The following is a 23,902-nucleotide window of genomic DNA, read 5'->3' on the forward strand; positions in this document are numbered from 1 at the left end:
GAGAGGTAAATTGTGCTGCCACTGAAAAAAAAGAGCTGCATTTAGCTGAGTATTCTCTGCCTATAGCATTATTTTGGTTAATAACTTTCAGACTGTTTTAGTAATGATTATTTAACATTCCTGTGGTCAAGTAAAATGAAGACAAATGTTTGCATAGACCTGTTTTCAAATCAAGTTTAGCTGATAGCAGGTTACTGTCTTGATATTCCATGACAGATAAGTTTTTACATTATAGTTTGTTTTCAGCAGATCATATTCTTGGACTTTTATACCTTTTTTAGAAGCCCTTTAGCTGTGTAGGGGGATTGCCTGGTGCCATCTTCTTGGTGTACTTCACACATTTCCTTAACAGTGACTTTTGGTCTCTGCTCTTCTGGTCACACATAGGAGCTCAGGCTTTTGAGGATGAAAACGTTTTGGTTTAGCTGAAGTCTCTCAATGTGATGTGGTAGTATCTGGATAAGCAGGAAGTGACTCAAAGATCAAAGGCCCCTTTGGCTGTAAGGGTTATGAAACCTGTTTGATGTTAGTCCAACTCCTCCGGCCCACGTTCAGACCAAAGCACCCTTATATTTTCTACCAGATGTTTCTTCTATCCCTTCCAGCAGACTATGTGGACAGATCAAGAACTTCCAGGATATGTTCCTTTTTATCTCTATCAGATGGAGAGAAAGCATCTCCATTTTTCACTCCATTTGTCCGTACTGTCTTTTCCAACCTGGTTAATTCTGTGATTTTGTGATGAAGTCGAAGTGTTGGTGACGCTGGCAGCTGGAGAACATATACCAACAGGTAAGGAGAAGTTAGCACAAGTGGGCTATGCAGCAGAGCCAAAGTTAGTGTCATATGAAATACCCTGGAAGAGTGAGCCCTGGGTTTATATAAAATGCTTGCTCTCAGATTGTAGTGCCACTGTGTCTCTCAGAGGGCTTGTCTCCATGGTTCCACAGCTGCATGCTGGTTTCAGAACCAGAAGGGCATCAGTGATACAACAGCTGTGAATAAAATAATAACATGTTTAAACCCATCCTTTAATCTGTTTTGTTAATTTTTTGACAGACTCTTTCCATGCATCAAATTCTGAGTTACTGCCTCTCTCTCCTACTTGTAAGCACCATCAAGCACTAACATTCCAGAAGAATCACAGCTCCTTTGCTAGACCTATGCTTTGACATTCTCCTTACATTTGTAGGCTAGTCCTAACTAGTTTCTTCAAGATTAACATAGACAGTGGTTCAAATATGCTGCTATCAGATTCACAGCATTAATTAAAAACATATCCTTCAGATATGGGTTTAATTTGCATCTGCACAATCCATACCAGGCTGCTGCTTCCCAACTAGTCCATGCTGAAAAACCTCAGTATAAATTTCAGAAAAATGAATATATTGAGACCTGTTCTACTGCTCCTAAGCCTGTTTGAATCTTGGGCTATTATACAAAGACCTCAAAGTCACTTTTTCATTGTGGGTCAGCACGTGACTAAGTGGTCTGTTTACACTGATAATAGCTGTATGATAAATATTTACATGGATTATATAGCTAGCAGGAAGGCATAAGCAGTGCTGACCACATGCGTCACTCCTGTGCCAAGCACACATGGGCTATGGAAACAATGGGTTTGGTTAGTTCTTCCTGACTTTCTTTACAAGTATTGAATTCTCTTTCTGATCAGGCCAACCATAACTAGGTAACAGAACCTATACTATTAATGGTTGCTTAAATGGCAGGAGATAGTCTCTTTAATGTGCCAGACCTTCAGCCAAGCTGTTCTTGCTCCAGAACATCTTTCATGCGATGGAAAGCTGGGTAATCACACAAGAGACATGTACCACCAAGGATGAAGAAATCAACTTCATCAAATTCTGATTTTTTTTTTTTCCATAAAATAGTTGCAGTTTCCAAATGGCAATTCTCACTTAATCCATTTTTAATGATAAGGAAAATGAACGTTCAGACAAAGAGGTAAAAAAAATCCAGGAGGTAAATGGTGGCATAAGAGTAAAGAGAGCAGCAGGTGTTTTATTTTGTTGCGCTAGATTGGTTTTCTAACTGGCTGATCTAGGTCTTTGGGGGTTTTGTAGCAGTCTGTTTAGAAAAAAGGAAAAAAACACCAAATTTTAAGAACTTAACGGGTATCAAATCCCACACTTATGTAAAAGAAAAAGAGAACCACAAGCTCAGGATTTGTATATCCAGCAATAAGTTCAGGAGCTGTACTCAGGCAATAAATACCACATCTTTAAGAATTACAGACTGGAGTTATGATTGCAAGAAAGTGGAGCACACTATGACAGAAAATGGTGCTAATTATAGGAAACCTGGGGTATGATAGAAAATCTATCAGTCTAGGCATTCATAACTCTCAATTCCTGTGATTTCTGTGAATTATCATGGTTAGTTTTGATTGAGGTAACAGATCTAAACATGCCAGAACTAAGGAGCTTAAGATAACATGCCTAAGTGGTGGCACACACCAACTCTGCCCTCCTCTTTTGGCTTCTGTTCCCTTTTGGAAGGGAAGACTGCTAAAGTTGCTTATTTTGGCAAACTCTGCTCCTTTAACTTGATCTCCACCCTATTTCTAGGAATTCAGCCCCTTTCATGCCTGCCAGTCTGCTGGGCTCTGAGCTGGTTTTGGAAAGGCAGAATACAATTTTCTTATAAATTCTATGACATACTTGTACTAGTTGCCAAAATGTTCAAGGAGACCTAAAGTGCCACATAAATGACAGCAAAACAGGGCCATCTACACATACCTTTGGCAACGGAATTTGTATGAATCACTTCTCACCACGTAATTTGTACCATCAGCTCGCCAGCATTTCTAGGATAACCTATTAAGTACTTATAACTTGCTCAATGTATTCCCTAGTGAATTATTAATAACAAAGCTCAGTCAAAATACCTGTATCAAATTTGGGGGATACTTAAAACACCAGTGACTAGTCATCTCCACGAGTGAAACAAATGTGTTCATCTAATTGCCTTTAATGCTTGGGAAAAAAATAAAAGTCGTCGAACTATTAAACTTACAGAACTAGTTACTCTTCTGCATGTCCAACGAGATATTTTCAAAGAGAGCCCAATTTTGCATTTTCATGGTAAGTAGCACCGGTAACCAATACTTCACAGACGTCATTAGAATAAGCACGGTTCGAAGCCACCCAACTGAGAAGCTGAGCGCCCTTTATCATCTGCAGCCATGTTTCACCAGAACTAAGTCGTCGAAGGGCTTCCTTAGAAGCGAATGTGTCCCTCTCCTGTTCTAAGACACCCTTATCTTCGCTAATTTGGATTCACCTCAGCACACACCCACACGCACTCCCAGTCATAGATAACGCTAACTGGAGGCACTCGCCTCCTCCCAAGCCATTGCCTCAACTCCGCGGCGGAACCCATCGGGGCGGAAAAGACCATGACTAATGAGGGTCCCCGTGCCGGCCGACTACTGCTCCAGAGCCATACTGCTTCCTGGACCCGGCCACTCCACCTTAGTTCTAACACCATCACCCCATCGCAGAGGTTCAGGGGGAACGCTGTCCCCAAGCCCACCTTCCCACCTTTCTGTCAGCAGGCACCATCCGCTGGCCGCTTGCCCACGCATGCGCGGTGGCGGCTGGCGCGCACTGCGGGGCGGGTCTCGAGCCCGCTGAGTGATGGCTGGGTCACGTGGTCCGGCGGCGGGGCTGTTGCTGCGCGCGCCGGACAGCGTGAGTGCCGCGGCGAGGAGGGGGTGGTGGTGGGGCCGGGCAAAGGCTCCTCCCGTCGGGCGTGGCTCTGCTCCCTCTCTCCATCCCGTTTTCTGTCCTTCCTCCTGGGTGGGCTTGAGGTTTGGTCTGAGGAGTTGCGCTTCCTGGTAGGAGGGGAGGAGAGCAGCGCAAGTTGGGGGTGTGATGCCGCGCGAGAGGGCCGTGTGGCGAAGGCGGCTGGCTACACCGGAAGAAAGGCTATGGGGGTCGCTGGGCTGCGGAAGGCCACCCACAGAGCTGTCGGCGCCGTAGGGTTAGCACCTTGTGTGTTGTGGTCTGCCAGGTTTGTCTCGTATCCGCCGCTGGGAGCCGAGTCTGTGGGAACGGAGCGAGTTTCAGAAACGGCAGTAGGCTCTCGGTACTTCTCACCTGGGGAGCCCTTTACGTTACACCGCGTGTCAGTGGAACTTTGCTCTTGCGCAAGCGCTGTTGAGGCGGTGGAAGGAAGCGGTGCCTGAGAGAGTCAGGACGGCGGGGCTAGGGCTCCCAGGACGTCCCCGGACCTTCCATTTTATTGGTAAACGGCAGTAAACTTGTTTTAAATGCAGTGACACCTCCGTATGTGCTGCTTGTTTTTACACTCAAGTGGCTGCAGCGTGCTTTGCCGTTTACTCCCATTTCCTTGCAGCAGTGTTTTTTAAATGTAAATTATCTGCTGATCCAAAACAAAAAAGAAGTCATGGTCTTGAGACCAGGCCGTATCGCTTTGTTTCCTTGTTAAAATGGTTAAAAATACGCTATGCCAAACCTGCAAACAACTTGCACGTGTATCAAAGGAGAAGCAGTGACAAGTGTCTCAACTGTTTGGTAAAATTTCTTGTAAAGTAAGGGTATGTGAGTTGGTTTAATTTTCTGAGATGCGGTTCCTACAGCTGCATGCCAGGTTCTTAAGATAAAGGAGGAAACCCCTCTGATGGTCATGACCCAGTTTTAGGATTATGTAAGTGTAAATAGTGCAGTAAAAAAAAAACCACCAACAACAACAAAAAACCAACCAAAACAAACAAAAAAAAAACCAACCCCGGACCTTTGACCCTAATTAAATTTAAATAACTGTGAAATTAAAAATTAGGCCTGATCTGAAGTTCAGGGTTGTTCTGTTGTTTTTGGTTGTGTTTTGTTTTTTTTTTTTTAACTGTGACGTCACCTCACCTTCACCAGTGGTAAAACTGTACTAGCGGTTACTTTACTTTTCTGACTTGAGTTTCGTGTAGATGCACCCTTCTGTTTTGAGAGGTAGTTACGAATTTCTGTTATGGGATGGGGATAGTAAGGTTTATCAAACCTTTCTGTGTCCCTTTGTTCCACAAAACTGGAATGTCCCTTCTCTCAGAATGTTACAATTAATTAACCACAGAGTGTCAGCAACAGCTGATGCTTCAAAGCTCTAGTCAACCTAACAAGGCAATTTTACTTCAAACTGCCCAAATGCTCAAATGTTCATATTTAAGATGTGAGGCCAGGTATGAGATTTGACCTGATCTTTTCCATTCCTTTTTCCAAAAGCTGTCTCATTTATTTTTGGTGTGATATGTCCAAACTTATTCTGAGAATGTATTGTTTAATTGTGTATATTTCACTGTGAGCCTCAATTGTCAGACTTTTCAGAACACCATTTTCAGTATTAAGGTGAAGTTGTTAGCTTAAAAACTTGGTGCCTTTTTTTTCCTTTGGTGGCACGTAAGATTAAAAAACTGTAACACGTTTTCAGTTTTCATGCTGAAAACGTAGAGGAATTTCCTTATTCTCACAGAAAACTTCAAAGGACATTTAAAATAGAATGTGGCATATAAAAAAAACAAAGGGTTTTGTGATGGAGTCATTTGCTGTTGATGTTTAGCTTTGGTTTGATTCCTTTCAGCAAGGTATTTACTGACTGAAATAGCTGTAAAGCATTTGTATTACAAATGCAGGATTTCTGTTACCAAAATCTAAAATGTTCTGGTTTTCAGTGTGGAGTTCAGTATACCTGTGTGACTGAAAGCACGTTATGTCCATTAAAGGCACATTCGATGAGTCCAGAAGTCTTTATACGGTAATTCTGTAACTGTGTCACAGCCTTGCTTTTTCTTATGAACTGCATAATTAACTATACTTTGCAGAGCTTATTGTAACTGACAGCTCGAGGCTGACCTCTTACTTGCAGACATACAAAATACAAAACAAAGGGATTCGTTAGGTTTCAGATCTTTGAGTTGCTTCTGCTATTGTTTTTCAGTTTTTTTCTGTTACACCTTCTGTTTGCCTCCTTCCAAAATTTGTGGTCAGCAGTGAAAGGGTTTACGGTTTGCTTCTGCTTTCTTTGTAGGCCCCTTCTTTTTCCCTGAAAACAGTGTATCTGTTTCAGTCTTTATTCAGCTAAGTCTATTTATTGTGAGCCTGTATCTTCATAGGCAAGTGGTGTGGCTCTGTTGAAGTTTAGCTGTAGTGTCAAATGGTGTATGCTCAGGAACTGACATTCACCCTTTGTGTACTTTAAGTGTGTTTGTGCTGGTCTAGCTCTGATCTGGACATGAAGGCTGAATGCCCATTTTTTCTGGAGTGCACTGAGCTCTTTCTTGGAGAGCATCTCCTGACTTATCTTCACCTGCAAAGACTTTAGTTCATGCATACGCAGACCACACCACAATGAGATTACTATGGTGATGGAGAAATTCACTTGAAAGTCATATTCCTTATCTGAGCTGAAATAGTAACTCAGAATTTCTTCTGTCAGTGCTCAAGTGCCTCCATAATTCATTTTTGCAAAGCAGCAGGGGGAACAGAGCAGTTTTAGATAGGTTGGTGATGGATCTAAAGATACTGTGCAGATGATAGCAAGTTCCCTAATGGGAATGAGATCTTGCACATCATAAAAATCTAGACTTAAATCAGTGAGATTTTTATTCATTTATTTGAGGTGTGTGATGGGCTGAACTTTACTTAACATAAATCAAAATTTGAGGGTAGCGCTGTCCATTTTTGGGGGAGCAAGAGTACAGGGAGGTTCTTTAACGCCAAATTGCAGCTATAAGAAAAGACAGTACAACATTTTGTGTTAACTGGCATGTACTAAAATATTTACTTAATGACATGATTTTTCAGTAATATGAAGTCATAATATTTTATGGTTGCCAAGTGAGCGCGGTGGGGTTGGCACAGTCAAAATCTGTTTAAATGCTCTGCACTTGGTCAGTACAAACGTGTGATTCATACATTTATCTTGAGTAGGTGACAAAAATGCGGACACGTGGCAGCTGAGAAGCAGGGCAAACATCTCTTTCGAGCCTGCTCTGGAAATTTGTCCATCTTGAAGTGGGTGGCATGTGTTCAAAAAAGCAAAAGGAATAAGTGTTTTGTTGTCTCAAGCCACCTCGGGCTTGTGAACAGAGTGGAGGCTGAGGAAGAATGCTCCAATAGTTGAAAGCTCTATATGTTGAGAGGCATTCCAGAAGGCTCTCAAATAACTGCTGTTTTCTTTCTTGTGTCTTTTTCCTTTATCGTCAAATGCCCAGTGTGTCTTGGCTGATGTTTTTAGTTGTTCTCAATGATGGGATTGATTTATAATACATGGTACTACTGTAACGATGGTGTGAACCATTCCCAGGTGTATTACTTGACTGTGGTACAGGCCTGTGCTGTGTGAGGGTTTCTTTTCTTAGTTGTGTTCATGCTAGAAGTATTTAAAATGGAAAATAAAGAGTATCAGTAGGAGAGTGGAAGCTTTAAAAAGTAGAACTGGTATTTGGCAATTTGAACAATGTGGTATGGCAAGATTTTAGGGTTTCCACAGATTGCATTTAAATGATGTGGACGTTGAAATTTTAACATTTTTTTTGTCATCTGTTTTGTGGTGGAAAAAACATGGCTGTGGCAGTGGTATGAGAAAAGCCAGAGGTTTGGGCAGATGCATCCTAGAATAATTTGGGAATATTTGAATACCTGGAGTCAGAGCATGCAGTGTAAAGGAAGAATGACAGTGATAAACTCCTGATTGTCTCAGTACTGGTTGGTTTTGGTGGGGTTTGTTGTTGTGTTGTTTTTTTTTTTTTAATGTTAACATTAAAGTCAGAGGCTGACAGTGGTAGTTATCATCTGCAACCATTAATTTACATTTCAAAAGATCTGTGTTCATTTGGTCTTTGCAGACAATACAGCTGTGTTCTGGATAGTTAAATTGTGAGTGTTAGAAACTGGTTTGTAGAGGCACCAGTGTGGTGAATTTTACATTCAAAGCCTGTTTCTGCTATTTCCACTCAGTTTGGGGCAAGACTTGAATGTTTTGTAGCACCTCTAAGATTAGACCGTGTGGAAGAATACAAATAATTTCATGCAGCAAATGAGTTTACTTGTGTTCTGCTCTACTATAGTTGTTTTGAGGATGCCACCAGGGCTATTTGTCTTCTCTTAAAGTGCTCTGAAAAGCACAAAGGCAGTTTAAGGAAATTTGGAAACTGGAATAGCTTAGGTCCAGGAAGTGGCATTAATGAATGATACGTGTGAACTGGCACAGAAGGATGTGCTTCTCTCACATCTAAGCAGAGGAGATGGCTGAACCCTGCACGATCTTCATTGCATGGGTTTCATAGTTGCTTTGTAGTTAGGGGATGACATCATTTGGAGGGGATTTCCATCTTCTCCATGTGTTTGTTTACTGTGTGCCATGCAACCCAATCAACTTATTAATGGTACTCTGAATACCTGAAGAAAAGTGTTTAGTGAAGTGCTTGCAGGTGTACCAGTGTTCTGTAAAATGTGGAATTTAGTAAAACCTGATAGAGATGGCATGGAATGTTGAACTTTGCATCTTGAGCTGCTGTCCTTTTCTCCTTATAAAAGTGTCATTCCTTCTGCTGTCCTCCCAAAGAATTAGATTGTTGCTTATGTAATAAAAATGCTTCTAGAAGAAGCATTTGGTGGGATAAATGAGAAAATAATTCACCCTGTGCTTAGTTCCTCGACAGTGCATCCTTCCTCCTTTCTTTACAGGCTGGCACAGGTCAGCTTGATGCCCTTTCTCTGTCACAGAGACCCTGTTACTAGCCAGATCTGGAACTTCTATAGTCCTTTTTAACCCTCCATTTTATCTGGCATGGTTAGGGCAGAGAACATTTTGTTAAAACTGTCTGGAAATTTTCTGTCCTGTTCATGGATGACTTCCAACAGCTGGGATTTTTTTCCATTTTATTTTTGGGGTTGGGGTTTTTTTGTCATTTCATGCTTTTAAACTAATCTTGAATTCTACTCATTAAGATAGCAATAATAATTTTCAAGCTTACACTTGGGAACGCTTAGCTGTGTCTCAAAATTGTAACTTTGCTTTCTTATCTTGTATTGAATGTTTGTAAACTTTGGGGGGAAAGGTTGTAGAAAAGAAATTGTAGCAAAGATGGCCTGAAAACCAAGACTCCAGAGAAGGGTTTTTAAGTGGTTTCTTTCCTGAAATTGTAGTAATTCTGAGTGGATCTCAAGATATTAATGAAAAATGTCTAAGACATCCAGGAATCTTACAGATGAAGTCAAGCCTATCCAGGGAGATGAGAGGGGGCACAGACTCCTTTTTATCAAAATACTTGTCTGGATTATCTGTATAAATCCCTTTTATTTGTGTCTTACACTAGGTTAAAAATGGTGATGATTTTACTTCTTCTCCCCATTCCCCCTGCCTCCAGTTGAATTTTTCTTCTGATTTAAAAATAAAAAATCTTGGCTGCTTAGTTTTAAGACTTTGTTTAAAGAGAAAAATGCAGTGGATGAGCCCCAAACCACCCCAGGATGTGTACAGTAATTCAATTATTTTTTTTCTTTCAGAATTTCCAAACTTGTGCGATTTTGAATGTAAACAGAGACTAGAAATCAGAATAAACTTTCCATTTCTTCGGATAAGAAGCAGCAATGCAGCGGAGACAGGGAAGAGTTAACGCTGGGCTGCTCTTGCTGCTTTATCAAATTTCTCAAATTGGACTCCAGAACATTCCTTCTGTTACCCTCGGGGTGCTGGTGCTGAACGTTTTCCTCTTCCTGAACCCCCTGAAGCCGCTCTCTGAGGTGTGCATCAGTGTAAATGAAGGCTTCCACAGGCGGGACTGGCAACGCTTGTTGCTTTCCCCTGTTCACCATGCAGATGACTGGCACTTATATTATAACATGGTTTCCATGCTTTGGAAGGGGATCATGCTGGAAAGAAAGCTTGGGAGCACGTGGTTTGCCTACATAATTGTGGTATTTTCAGTGCTGGTTGGAGTTGTGTATATGGTGCTGGAGTTCATGCTTGTGAAGATCCTGGATGATCCTTCATACGAAATGAATTGTGCTGTAGGATTTTCAGGTAATGCACACGTTTGGTTCAGTTTACATATGTAAAATAAGTATTTATAGATGCTATATAACAATGTTTGAATGCAGGAAATAGATAGGTGTGCTTCCATATCCATGTATGTGGCCATTATGTCAGCAAAGTTATCCTATTCTTAATTAAAAGCATATACTCAGGGTTTAACCATCATGTGGTTCAGTTTATGATTTTGTGACCAGCTGTCTTTACCTGAGAAAAAATATGGTCATCCCATTAGAATTGTGTTTTCCTGTATGTTCCAAGCAGTCCATACCTTAATAAAGCTTAGTATTGACTCTGTTCTTATTGGGAATGAGAAAAGTATAGTGCCTATTTCAAGAATTTAGGATGAAAATTCTTTATCCCTGGGAATATGATCCTACTATGTAACTGGCTGGTGTGGAGGTTGACTGTGAGGTGTTTTTTCCCCCAAATCCTTGTTTCTCCAGCTTGTTACATAGCCAGCCAGCAATTTACCATGTCCTTTGCTTCAGATCAACAGAAGAGAAGTCGAGTTTAGGGATGTAATTCTCCAGGAGAAGCAGGATTATGCTTTCTCACACTTTACAGCAGAAGGCACCAGGCTGCTGAGCAGTGATGCTGGTGATGGGGTCCCCATCTCATTCCTTGCAGGAGATTCGTGGCAGCCATACTGCAGTGCTGTCTGGAGCAGAGAGCGAAAGAGTGGGACTAAGCCTGTAATGTACTCAGCCATTTGTGGAGAGGACAGAAAGTTGAGGTTTTTTGTCCATGTAGGGATCACCTCCATGGTCTGTAAGATACAGATTTCCAATCTGCCATTGAATATTGCAACTTATCCTCATGTCACTTAACTTTTGCATCTTTTGATTACTCAGAGCCTAGAAATGTGGAACTGCAGCCTGTGTGCACCTGAACAATATTTGGGCAGCAAGTTAAGGTACCTCTGTCAGAGTTAGTATCAGCAGTTGATCTTTCTAAACCTTCAACATTCTTCACATACCTGTCAGGGGAGGTAATTTCTCTTCAGGTGGGGCAAGTGGAACAGATGAAGAGAACAGGATTTAAGAATTTTAGGATGCCTGGATTTTATTTATTTTACCTTAAATGGATGGAACCAACCTGTCCCTTTGTTCCTTTGGATGGAACCTGACAACACACCAGTCAGGCAGTTCCAACAGACACTTAAACCTTGACCAAAAAAATACTAAAAATAAAAAACCCTGAAACTATGCAGATGGGATTGTGATGAGCTAGGAGTGGTTTGGATGGAGATGGCTTCTGAATTAGTGGTATTGACTGTTAGTAAATGTGTAGTTTCTGAACAAGTTGTTTTAGCAGCAGTAAATAGCATGAATGTATGCATGCATACACACATTCCTGTGTGTATTTGGTTCTGCAATAACAGTATGTACATAGATACAGGAATTTTGCTGTCTCTGGTTTTCTGTGGTGTTAGAAGGGGAGGAAAACCTTTTTCATGTTTTTATGTAGTTCTCCATTGATGTCCAACTTGGTTGTCTCTTCTGTGTCAGATCTTTTAATTCTAGATTTTTCAGAGTTTGGTTTTTTTCATCTTTCAGTAAACTCTGAACTTGCTTTTGAGAGGAGCAAAACTTACTGAAAACAATAAATATGTGAATTAATTTTATCATATCTGCTGTTGCATGGTAAAACAGTTGCAGTTGCAGTAATATTTTTTTTAATTGAATCTCAAGGTGTTGCCTCTACGTTTTTCAGAAACAAGTGATTGTGGAGTTATGTGTGAGGTGATTTTTCTGTTAATTCAGCATTTTGAGCCTTCATTTGAGCTTCATATGTATCTGCTTGCCTTGTTTTCAGTAATGGCTTTTCTCAACTCATGGAACTGCTTTTGAATTTAATTATTTTGTCAACTAGAACCTCCATGTAAAAATTGTGTGTTGTTTCAAACACCTGAATAGCTGCACTGAGGAGGAATATGAAAAACAACTTAGACTTGGCTGTCACACAGGTATCACCAAGAAAACTGCTTAGACTGTTCTGACATGTGAGAGATGCTGTTAAACTGCTTGGTACTTCAATTTCAGTAAAGTTATTTGCAGTTTGTTATTTTGGCACAAGTGCTTCCCTTTTTGCCTGATTTCTTCTTGTTTGCAGGAGTCTTGTTTGCTTTGAAAGTTCTCAACAATTACTACAACCCAGGCCGAGTCAGCAGTGTTCTTGGCTTCCACATACCTAGTAAATATGCTTGTTGGGTGGAGTTGGTGGCTATTCATTTGATCTCCCCAGGGTAAGTGCATTTAATATCTTAAGAGAAGACATCTGTCCTATCTGAAGTAGTTTGAGATGTGTTATGAAGTGAGTGTAATGCTAGCTGGTATCTAAATAGAGGGTTGGGGCTACAATTAAGTGCCGAGTCTATAGTCTGTGGTAATCCTACTGCATCAGGTAGAGTTAAAACATGAGTGTAGTGCTTGGCTGTTGTTGCTTTTCAGTTGCACAAAAATGTCTTTGGGTTAGAAAGCTTAAAGGGGGTCCAGAAATGTCAAAAACCTTTTCATGATATTATGGAAGCTTAGATTGCTGCCTGGTTTAAAGAACCTCTACATTGTGACATGTGGTTTTGATAGCCACGACAGTTTCACGGCACACAAATTGTAATGGGGGCTGTACAAAACAAGCAGTAATCTCCAGAAATTCATGTCCCAGAACTCAGTGTGTTTAATTAGTAACTGCCAACTACCTTAAAATGAACCATACCTGTTCTAGCTCTTGGACCACTGCTCTTACATCCTCATCGGCCTGCTCAGGGCTTGTTAAAATAGTTGAAGTGTGATTAAATGTGATCCTCTGTAGATTGAGTTGCATAGTGGGGTTTTGAGTAGGTGAAGAGTTGAGGAATTGAGGCAAAATTTTATCCAGTCAGGAATACAGGCAATGAACTTGGACCCACCTTAGTGGAAGAATGTCGGGATCACCTAAGAATACGTAACCAGAAAGGGATTCAAAATAATATTGAGGCTATTGAAAACCTTGATTTGTGTGCTAAGAGAGGATTTACAGCATTACTGGCATCTGTTGTTTTCTTTCAAATTAATGCTTTTGGTACAGTGAAAATGTAAAAGATATAATTTATATCTTTCTACCCTTGCCTTCTGTAGAGTGAGGATATTGAGATGAAGGCTTTGTGTGGCACCCTTGGGATGGTGTCTTTGGAAGAAGCAGCATGTCAAAAGTTAGCATATGTTTCATCTCTGTGCTTCTTCCTCTCTGTGGTATGTTGAGTCGCCTATTCCTTTTCGTGGAAGTGCTTCACCTCTATTCACTACTAAAGGATAACTCTGTGTTTGAGTTATTTTCAAACTGACTTTTTATCAGGTGGACAAAGACAACACTTTGGGGTTGGAAGCTGGACATCACATTTTTTTCCAGACTGCTTTTTCAGGAAGTTAGGTGTAACAGTCTAACTGAAAAATAAGTTTTTACCCAGTAAAATGTACATTCCAGTCAAGACATTGCTGTTCTTACAGTGTAGAAAGTTTCTTTTTAAATTCAGTTGGGAATGCAGGTTGCATTATCACTGATATTATAAAAAAAATTATTCAATCCAGGATTATTTCCTGTATATAAGAAGAAGAAAATAGGAGTAACCTCAGATTCCTGGCTTAAGAAGAGTGGAATTTGTAATGCAGGTACAGGAGCCTTGGTAATAAGTGCTCAGAAAAGGCCTCCTCACATCACTTTTGTGCTCTTTGTAAACTGCTTAATTTTCCAGCCCAAATTTGTAGCATCCAGTTCTAAATTTTGCATGTAATTCTGACTTGTGAAAGCAGTTATGGTTTTGCCACTAATAGCTGCAAATAAAGCTCAACCAGCCTCATAGGCAAGAAGTCCATTCTACACCTTTTTAAAAATCAATTACTGAAAATGAACATCAGCTGTAAAATACATGGAAGCTCAAGAAGAGTGACACTGAATTATTATTCAGGATTAGTTGTGAGCATGTATTTAAGCTGGAAATAGGAGTATCCACTTTGGACTAAGCTATGTGGATAGAGAAACATTAATTGACATGCGTAACACCTGAGCGGGTAACATCAGAAAGACAAATGTGCTTGTATATAAGCATGCAGATATAATTATACTTGCCATGATATAGTCTAATGCACTTTTACAGATCACTTATGTTTACTATAAACTCTGATTGCCCTTTGCAGGCCTCTAGCAGCCGCTTGCTTTCTCTTGCAAAGCAGAGACAGCTGTGGAAGGAAAAGGGCTCTGAATGTAGCAAGATCTGGGGGGTGGGGGTGTGCATGTGTGTTGTCTTGCTCATCTGGTAGACACCTTGCAGGTTCTCCAGCCAGTCTGGTCTGCCACCTAAATGGTTTTAATTCTCTTGCTGTGACTTATCTCCGTATTCCTTACTCCGTGGATGGAAAATAAGGAGAGTGTATTCATTTCTTACTATGGGCAACAAGATGCTACTGTTGGTCACATTCAGTTTTCTGACAGCATGTGGTGAAAATCCGATGTGATTTATCAGTTGTGCTTGTTGTCTGCTTGTCAGTGACAGTATGTGTGTGTGACAACGGATCTAATTAATTTTAATTTAGAAAACCCTGTTTAAAGATTTTCATTAGAAGTCTCAGCTCCTTGATTATAACTTACAATCAATCAGTCAATAGTGTTTAGGCATCTGGCGCACTGTGCAACAGACATAAAGTGGAAAATATCCCCTTAAAGGCTTTAAAGTTAAAAAAGGTTTTGGTTATTCATATTGTTATTAATATTTATACAGCTTCCCTGTACTACAGGCAAAGACTTTGATTTGGGGGTTTGTGGAACAGTGTTGTGCTTGGTAACCTAAGATGAGCATAACTTTTGTTTAAAACACTGCCAGGAATAGAGGTGAATCAGTCTCATGTTGATTGCTGGAGCAAATCACCTTGAAGTGGTTAGTGCTTGCTGTGTACAGGCTTTTTCCAGGTCAGATGCTTTTTACTGATTTGGAAAAAATCTGGCCCAGAAAAATCTGTTTGGAAAATGAGTTCCTTAGAGATACTTGATTTTGGTGGCCATCTCTTAACCTGTAAATTTTCACATCAGGTTTTCTCTGTTACTCTTAAAAGACTTAGTGGTTTCGTACGGGAGAGAACTCCAGCTCTACGGAGCAGAAGTTTGTGATTAAGTAGGTGGGAAAAAGTCGCTTGAGATTTGATCTTTATCTCCCTCTAGTGACAGCCGCGATTCCCTGTGTGCTTTCACCAGCGATGCCGAGCACTTGTGATGTCATGAGTGCACATGCTGTCATATATCTGACTCTCTGCATTTCTGAAGAGAATGTAAAAACTGTGCTGTTTAAATCTTTGCACATTAAACAGAGGTTTCATCTCTGCTTTATAAAGGTAAAAAACTCCATCTTCTGACAACCACTATAAATCCAGAGTTACTTGTAATTGGGTATGTACCAGCAAATGTTAAAATCTTCACTTGCAGCTGTGAATGGTTCTGTAGATCCTACCTGGACATTTCAGTGCAATTCCATGGATTTATGTTTTTATAGTTTTAAAACTAGTTTCCTTCCTCAGTAGGTCTTTAACTGCATTTAGGGTAATGTCATTCAGTCCTTCAAGCAAGCAATTAAAATGATCTCTCCAAGTAGTTTGCAGCTTCTTCAGGATAGAGGTGAAGTACTTTCTATAACTGTATATACCTACCAATTTTGAGGTCTCTGTGAAGAAGGAAACCTTGGCACTGTCCTTGCAGGTGGGTCAATTCCCTGTGCTTGGTCTCATTTAGGACTTCTTTTGGTTACAACAAATTCTGTGTTCACCCCTCTGGATCCTTAGAACAAAAGTTTTCCTTTCATCACTGACAAGATTCCCTTTTTTATAGGACTTCTTTTGCTGGGCATCTGGCAGGGATTCTTGTTGGACTGATGTACACTATGGGACCTCTGAGAAAGGTCATGAAAGCCTGTGCAGGTGTGTAACTGCTCCATTTATAGTCTGCCTAAGAGACACTTTGAATTTAGGCCATTTCAGCAAGTTTTGAGGCAGGCTCAGCAGTCTCCATCCTTGGATGTTTTCAAGATGAGATAAAGCTCTCAGTGACCTGGTCTGACCTCCTACCTAGCCATGTTCTTAGTGGAGCTGGGACCTTCAGAGCACCCTTCCACACAGAATTATTCTGGGATTCTATTTGTATCTGATGAAGCACTCAGGAAGAGTTGTATTTTATAAAGATAGATGTTGATTATTTTATTCTGAAAGTACATGCTTTACTTCTAGGTGGCTTTCCTTCATTTACTGACCCGGCCAGGCCTAGGGACTACTATTACTCAGGTAAGTTCTCTAACCCACTTACTTAAAAATGTATTCCAGATTTAAAAATAATTTTTGTTAACGATGGAAAACCTACAGAGGAGATAGTTAAATGGTAGCATATATAATATCTTCTGCACATGTGTGCTTGTTAAACTTGCTAGGTCTCTGGCTATTCAATCATTTTTAGGGCACTGTGTGGATGTATTTTGTACAAGAGGCTTTAAGCCTCAAATTAAGGTCATGACTTCATAAAATGCTGCCCTGGGGAGATGTCATCCCTTTTGCAGGAGGTGTAGCTGGAAGAAATTGTCACTTGCAAGCAGCCCTTTGAACCTGGATAAATCTGCTGTCTTGTGGCAAACCGACCTGTTCTGTTCTGGCATGGGGTTTTTTTTGTCCCCTTTTCTTTTGAACACTGTTTGTAACTCAAGTAATTCGCACACAGAAAGCCCACTCCTCAGCAGAATGGATGTAGGCTGTCTTCCCAGGCAGTAGATGGACACTTGGAGTACTGGCACACCTTGAATGTGGCATGTTTGATTCACTTCTCATGCAAATGTGCAGTCGTTCTGTTGTGGATACATAAAAATAATAGGGTGAGGCCTTGTCAGTGGGGGCAGAAGAGAAGCAGTGGTGAGAATGGTGGTGTATTGATCAAAGCTAAGGGGTGTATAGCCTGGGGACTTGTGTCCTGCAGTGATTTATATTCTTACCTAGGCATCTGCTCTGAGAACAGGATAAATAGATAGTGATAACTCCCTCAGACACTTGCCCCTCTACATTGCCTTGTGGCTTAAAGGTGTTTACAGCAGGAAGTGTTATGGAGAAATTTAGTCTCTAACATCCTGGGATAGATTCTTCTTCCATGGCTGTCAAAAGCTTTTTGACTTGGCATCAACTCTTTAACACCTACAGCATCAGAGCAGATTGATTTTTACCGTTTCGTTCTGATGTAGAACCTGTCATTTGTGTTTATTTGGAACCTGCTGGCTGCTAATTTCATTTGCATAGGAGTTCTTCTCTGAGAAGGGAAACTTAAGCCTTCATCTTCATGTACTGCTTTCCTATTCTTCGTGGTTTTCAGTCCTATACTCAGCAGAGTCATCTTTTTTTCCTCTGGTTGAAAAGTTGTAGCCTGTATAGTTGCTTCTATGAAAACTACTTTGTTTTATCGTTCTTGCTGTTACCTGATGTTTAGCCATGCAGGGGTTTATTTTGTTTAGTCTACCATCAATGAGATGTGCTCACTCTGAGCCACAGTGAGCCAACCTTGAGTGCTGCTTTTATCCTCCATGATGGATTTTGTCTTCCATGATCTACCTCTCCTTTTTTGATTACCTGCAGTACCTCCCACAAGTGAGATTATGGAATATTTTTGAGGCCTTTCTTTTGTAATTCCTAAACAAAAGATATTAACTTGCCTTTTTTACCAACAGCAATAAGGATTGTGGTAATTTAAAAGTGTATTCACCTAAGATTTCCATTGTTTCAGTTCTCAGGTCAAAACCCACTTGATCTAAAGGCCAACAAAGAAACAAAATTAATACTGTGAAATGAAGTAAGATGTGAGCATAGACAGTGCAGTGAGTGAGAGCTACCTGTGTATAACTGGGAGCCTCAGCCCAGTTAAACAGGAACTGTTAACCCAAAACTAGGGCCCAGACATGCAGTTGGCACTGCTCTGTGTCCCGTGCATTGTTCAGTGGGGTAGGTGGAGACTCTAAGGATTGATGTTGGGAAAAGTGCCCCAATGGCTAATGCAGAATTTGTACTTGACACTTCACGTTCCTCACATTCCTCATCTGTTGTAGCCACCACATAAACACCAGCTCCCTTGGAGCCTGGCTGGGTATAGAAAACCACTCTTGGCCAAGAGGAGTAGGTTCTCAGTAGCCCTTCTTAAGCAGGGACAAGGGAAGAGATTTCATGTACTGCATCTAGCTTGGTGGGGGACTGTGTAGTACATACTCTGCTAGCAATGAGCAGTTACGGGGTTTTGGCACTCCCTGACATAGCTGTGCTGTTACTTCAATTTTTTTTTTTTTTTGCATAAAAGGGAGATATTGGAGAAGGTTAACCTGTATTATCCTGTCTAAAAAGCTTGGCTTTAGGTGACACTACTTTTTTTTCCCCTACATTAATTTCTCTAAACTGACTTATACCTGCAATGAAAAATGTCTTTATGTTCATTTCCTGTGTGTATACTTTGTCTTTCATCCTATTTGCAGAAGTCTTTAGCCTTTTTGCTTGGGTGTTATATATGGAATAGCTTTGGCCATGGGTGAATTAAGAAACCTCTCCCCTAGTATCATAGACTGATGTTGCAGATCTTGATTAATTTCTCACTCTGTCTGCTTTTAAATACCAATTTAAACAGAAAAAATGTGGGAAAGTATGATCAGAAAAGATTTGATAAATCAGTACAAGGAAATGGCAAATGGCTTCAGAAGAAAAGCAGATTTTAAATGTAATTTTAACACATGTAGTATTTAATATGTTACTTAGGATTTCTTTAAATGCAGTTCATGAATAAAGCATTAAGACATTTACTGTGATTGAACACCTTGAACAGGTTGATGTTACCCAGCTGCTTCTCATTGTAAAATAAAACATTGTCTTTCTCGGCTTTCTGAGCACTCACGACTTGATGTCAAGGTAAAACATGAAACATACCGAAAGTCATAGTACTAGAGCATAATTAAAAAAACCAGCCTTTATCTTTCATCAGGTAATTCCATGCTCTTAGTACCAGACTTTTTGAAGTCCCCATGCGTGCAGTTTGGAAGGCTCTGGAAAATAAATTTATAGCTGAGGGAGTGTTCACTCAGAGGAACTTAATGGGGAAGATTTCATCTGGAGTGTGTGTGTAACAGCTACATTACGTCCTGCATCCAGCTTCCTTTTCTCTGGAATGATGTCTCTCAAATGCTGACAGTGTGACGTAAAGGCTTTTAAAGTTTGTTAAAAATATGACTACTCCATACAGATTAAAACCCCCAAATAAACTTCTCTTACCAGAGGAGTTGTCAGTCATTTGGAGAACAGCAGAATTTCATGCTGCTGAAGGATAATACAGAGAGTTCAGTGCAGATGGGTGAATACTGTCTCTGTGGCCATCGTATGTCCCAAAACTGAAACATTTGCAGGTGGACACAACTACGTTTTTCCTTCTGTGTGTGTGTGTAATGTGTGTATGTTTAGATGCACCTGTGTGCTCATACACGTGTGTGTAAAATACATGTAGGTGTTTGTGTAATGCAGAGGAGTATGTACTCCTTCCTGTTCAGAACAGCGTGCAGCCACTCTGCTATTTTCCCTGTGTAACTCTTAAGATACGGTTTCAATATTTTTATTTGGTGTCGGGTTCTAGATCTTGGGATTTTTTTTCTTGAACACAACCATTTTTTTAAAAGACATTGTTTCTGTGTCCTTATAACTGGTCCCTGAAACCACCCAAGAAGCTTACAAGTGGAGTCTGAGTAACTGAACTAACACAACTGTCACTGATGCTGATAACCTGAAGCTAAAAGGAAACAGCATGCTGTAGTTTCATACAAAAAAAGTTCTAATTATTTCATTTTGGTAAGCTTCAGTACATTTTTCTGTCAGCTGCAAGAAACCAGGAACATTTCTGTGCTTTGGTCCTCCAAAATCTCTGGTCTAGCTATCTGGAAATGGAAATACCACCCAGAACTGTATATTTTGCAGATGCACAAATAGAGTAGAAAAATGAGACTTCTTAGTTTTTTTCCCAGTTTAGATTTTCTGTGTTCAGGCAAGATCAGAATGTGTCAAAAGGAAGAGTCTCGCTCAATTTTTTAGCCAAGTGTTGTTTTTTGTTGTTGTGGTGGGTTGGTTGTTTTTTCCTTTTAAATCCCTTGTGATTGGGTGGAGGATAGTTTGTGCTTGGTTTTGACAAGCACTGCAAATGGTCAGAAGTCCTTGGTTGTCAGTTGCACTGGCTGCACACAGGGGTTGTGACAGGAGCTGAGACGCAAGGTATGGTGGGTTTCCCAGGGCAGCTGTAGCTGTGCATTTGCAAAATGTGAGCTCTATGCATCAGTGCAGAAATCTGCAGGAATCTTTGTGTGTTCTCCAGGTCCAGACATGATCTGAATTTATGCTGACATTGGCATGTATTGTTTGTGGATACTGGGGGAGGGGACAAACTTCCCTGTTTGCTTGTTGCCATTCTGATGACATTAATAAGGTCTCCAAGCATTAACAATTGAAAAAAGATGAAGAAAAGGGTTGTTCCATTTCTCTGTGAAACTTCTTCTGTGACACTTCCATGTAACAATTAAAACACCCTGAGATGCTGGAGCCATCTGTTCTGGGTTTCTGTCTCCCAGTGTCATAGTCTGGCTGTGATGTAGAAAATTATTCATAGCTTGGATAAGTAATGCAATCCTAATAACTTTTTTCTTTCCCAAATCGGAATAATTTGTAGAAGAAAGGCTAAGATGAAGATAATATCTGATTTCTCACTCTCCTAAGCAGAAACAGTGTGTTTTCCTGCCTTTGTGTTCCTCTTACAGAGTACTCTGGCTATGCAGGTTACCAGTATGGAACACCGAGGAACTATTACGATTACACCGGGGGGCTCACCGAAGAGGAGCAGCTCGAGAGGGCAGTGCTGAACAGTCTCCATGACAGAGGTGGGGATTTCACTACATTTTGTATTTGAAGTGATGATTCATATTGGGGGAAGGTGGGAAGAGATGTATTGCTCATTGTTTTCCCTATTTCAACATATCTTTGGGAACAGGTGAAAGGTTCATGGTAGAATTTTCAGAGTGCAGCACAAGGATGTGCTATCGTTCTGTGTCTAACTGCATTTATTCATGATTGCTTGCTCTTGGATGAACTTGGAGGTACCACAGAAAAACAAACGCTTTTGTAACAGAGAACATCAATACCAGAAAAGTCCTCCAGTAGTCTAAAAAGTAGTAGTTTGTGTGCAGTTTACTCTCTGTACAGTTGTCTCTAGTGGAGCTGCTATGTGCAGTTTAGGTCTGAAATGGCTGCCAGCTAAGGGTGGGAGCTGTTGGGAGTCTGGTGGGGATCAGCACCAGAGGGGCAACCAAAAGCTCATTTTGCCAGCAGTCAAACAAACGTACTGAGGGCATTTAAATAGTTGAACAGTCTGGAGTGAGCTGTGTGAAGTGGGGGATTGCAAAGATGTGAACTGCCAGGTTAGTACTGGTGAGATGTTTGGGTGGTGTTCTGGTTTGTTCATTTGGTGTCCTGTCAGTTGGGTTCTTCTGGTGTTTTATTTTTAATTTCAGTGTTTTTAAGAGCAGTCATTGATTGTCCTGAAGCCAACGGAGCTGGAAACACTCCACTCCATGTTTCCCTTGTGCTAGGACGCTTTGGATGACAAAAATATTTGTTCCTTTTCCTCATGTTGCAGAACAAAATGACAGTTTTTCATTGTCTTGTAGATTCTGCTGGAGCAACGCATAGTAACGATCGGCGGCCCTACGGCTTTTGGTTCCCCCCTGAGCAGCAGTCAGAGCAGGAAATCCGAAGGCTAAGGCTTCGTAGGTTTGAGAGACGTTGAAATGCCAGGGCTTGATGTGAGATGCCAAGTGCTCTTCAGAGTCACCAAAATATTTGTAGATTTATATTTGTAATACGCAGATTTATTGTAATACTTTTCCAGGTTTTCTACTACTATTTGCAAAACCACAGAAGATTTTGAGTTTGATCTCAGAATTGGAACTTTAATAGAAAGCGAGATACAAATTAAGCTGCGATCTTCAGCAGTCTCCATATTGATGCACCTTAACTGTGGAAGAAGACTGGTTTGACCAAACTGCCTTTTTCTCTCAGGTTCTTCTTTTAGCTTCAGGAATCCCTTGGCCATTTGACTGCTGGTGTTCTCAGACAGAGGCTTTTCTTCACCCATCCCAGATGAAAACATTCCTGGGTTTATACCATTGTAAATGCATGCAGTTCCTCCTTACAAACTTATCTTTGAGTACAGTCATCTGTGATGACCAGTTGCTTTGGGGCTTGGCCCATGAAGCGTCACTTGACAAAATCACTCTCATGACAGCAACTAGATCCTAGGAGTCTAAGATGTGAGCCTTTTGGCAGCCTTACAAACTGTGTAAAGCAGTTGCAGCTATCCTTTCCTCAAGGAGTTATTTCATGGACCCACAGTGCTGTAGCCTTCTGTAAGCTTGTATATGATACAAATAGGTTGTAACTACTTATTTCCTAAAGCCTTTCTTAATATTTATGTTTTAAATACCATGCTTCCATTTAAAGTTGAAATAATTAGTTCTGAGCTTTGTGGAAAGGGAGGTGGAGATGCCAGACAGAATATATTTATTTAATACCTTAAGCTTTTCCAAAGTATCTCTTGCCCTTTAAAGAAGGCCTGGAACCTGTACATGCTGTTCATGCAGCTCTAGAAGTACTCTGGGCTCACCTTTCTGTGTTCACTAAAAGGGGTCAAAAAGCTGCACACAGTTTGTGCATTTCTCTCAGCGGGTAATAACTTGACATAAATGAGGAGGGAGTAGCACTGGTTCCTCAGACTGATCATTTAATGCTCTGGTCAAGTTTCAGTGTTACTTGGTTTAATTATTTAAAACCACTGGATTAGCCATTAGTCAGTTGAAAAATATCGACCCCCTGGTTACAGTTTAAAGGCACTTGGGTTTGTAAAGTGAGGGTAAAAATGTTCATCATTATTCACAGAAAATTGTACTAATGATTGTGTGGCTGTTTGGACTTTTTTCTATACCAAAGTGAAATAAATTTTTTTTATGTTTAGAGCTCTTTTTGCATTGCTGTAATTAAGAAGCTGTATGTTTCACATTCCAGAGCTGCCACCATGTTGTGAGATAAAGATGTGCACTTCTGTGCTCAACCTCATCGCTTCCAATCTGTATCACCAGTAATGAAGAACAATCAGAGTGCCCTACCAGACTGGGGAGTTTCCCAGTAGCATTGCTGACCTGGGCCCAGGGAGGCAGCAGGCTTCCCTGTGGGATGGATCCTGTTGGCACATGGGGCCCTCTGCTCCCTGTAGAATGGAATCACCTACAACAACTCCTCTTAACACAACTAGTCCCAATGTGTGGGGCTGGCTGCATCACCCCAGGCAACCCCCTGCCTCCATAGCCTGGCCCTCCAGTTCCAGAGCCCCAGACCTGTTGTGTAAGGGCAGCCGGGAAGGACATTTACTGGCCTCCCCAAGCAGGGACCTGTTTCCACTCCCCTTGTCTTTTAGGTCTCCTCCTATTGCCTGGTGGCAGGAGTTGGGGAGATCCTTTGCTTATTGATGAACCTTCTTCTGCTGCCTTGGTCTCAGGGGGTGGCTCCCTCAGTCTGTTTCACAGTCCCTGATAGTCCTCAACATTTCCAATTTCTCTTCCAGCTCTGCCACCTGGCTGAGCAGACCATTCCTCCTGGCAATATTTTTTACCATTGTGGTCACCATGCTGGGCCTTCTTCTGGGAAAGGGACCATTACAGTCAGCTGAGCTCACTCCTGATGTAAGCTGCAGATGAGTTCCTGACAGATGCTGTGTTGCA

General features: G+C 41.0%; 1 protein-coding gene across 2 annotated transcripts; it reads left to right on the plus strand.

The window, feature by feature from the left end:
- Window positions 1-3,688: 3,688 nt before the first annotated feature.
- On the plus strand, window positions 3,689-22,982 carry RHBDD1 (rhomboid domain containing 1). 2 transcript variants are annotated; one of them, XM_054385686.1, is made up of 7 exons: window positions 3,689-3,713; window positions 9,543-10,059; window positions 12,184-12,316; window positions 15,922-16,010; window positions 16,317-16,370; window positions 20,891-21,010; window positions 21,797-22,982. In XM_054385686.1, the coding sequence occupies exons 2-7, from the start codon at window positions 9,627-9,629 to the stop codon at window positions 21,913-21,915; spliced, it is 948 nt and encodes a 315-aa protein (XP_054241661.1). In that variant the 5' UTR covers window positions 3,689-3,713; window positions 9,543-9,626; the 3' UTR covers window positions 21,916-22,982. The 2 variants fall into 2 exon arrangements, with proteins under 2 accessions (XP_054241661.1, XP_054241662.1); XM_054385687.1 differs by lacking the exon at window positions 3,689-3,713 and adding an exon at window positions 4,248-4,269.
- Window positions 22,983-23,902: the final 920 nt, after the last annotated feature.

Source organism: Indicator indicator, chromosome 13 (genome assembly GCF_027791375.1).
Source record: "Indicator indicator isolate 239-I01 chromosome 13, UM_Iind_1.1, whole genome shotgun sequence".
NCBI classification, from domain to species: Eukaryota; Metazoa; Chordata; class Aves; order Piciformes; family Indicatoridae; genus Indicator; species Indicator indicator.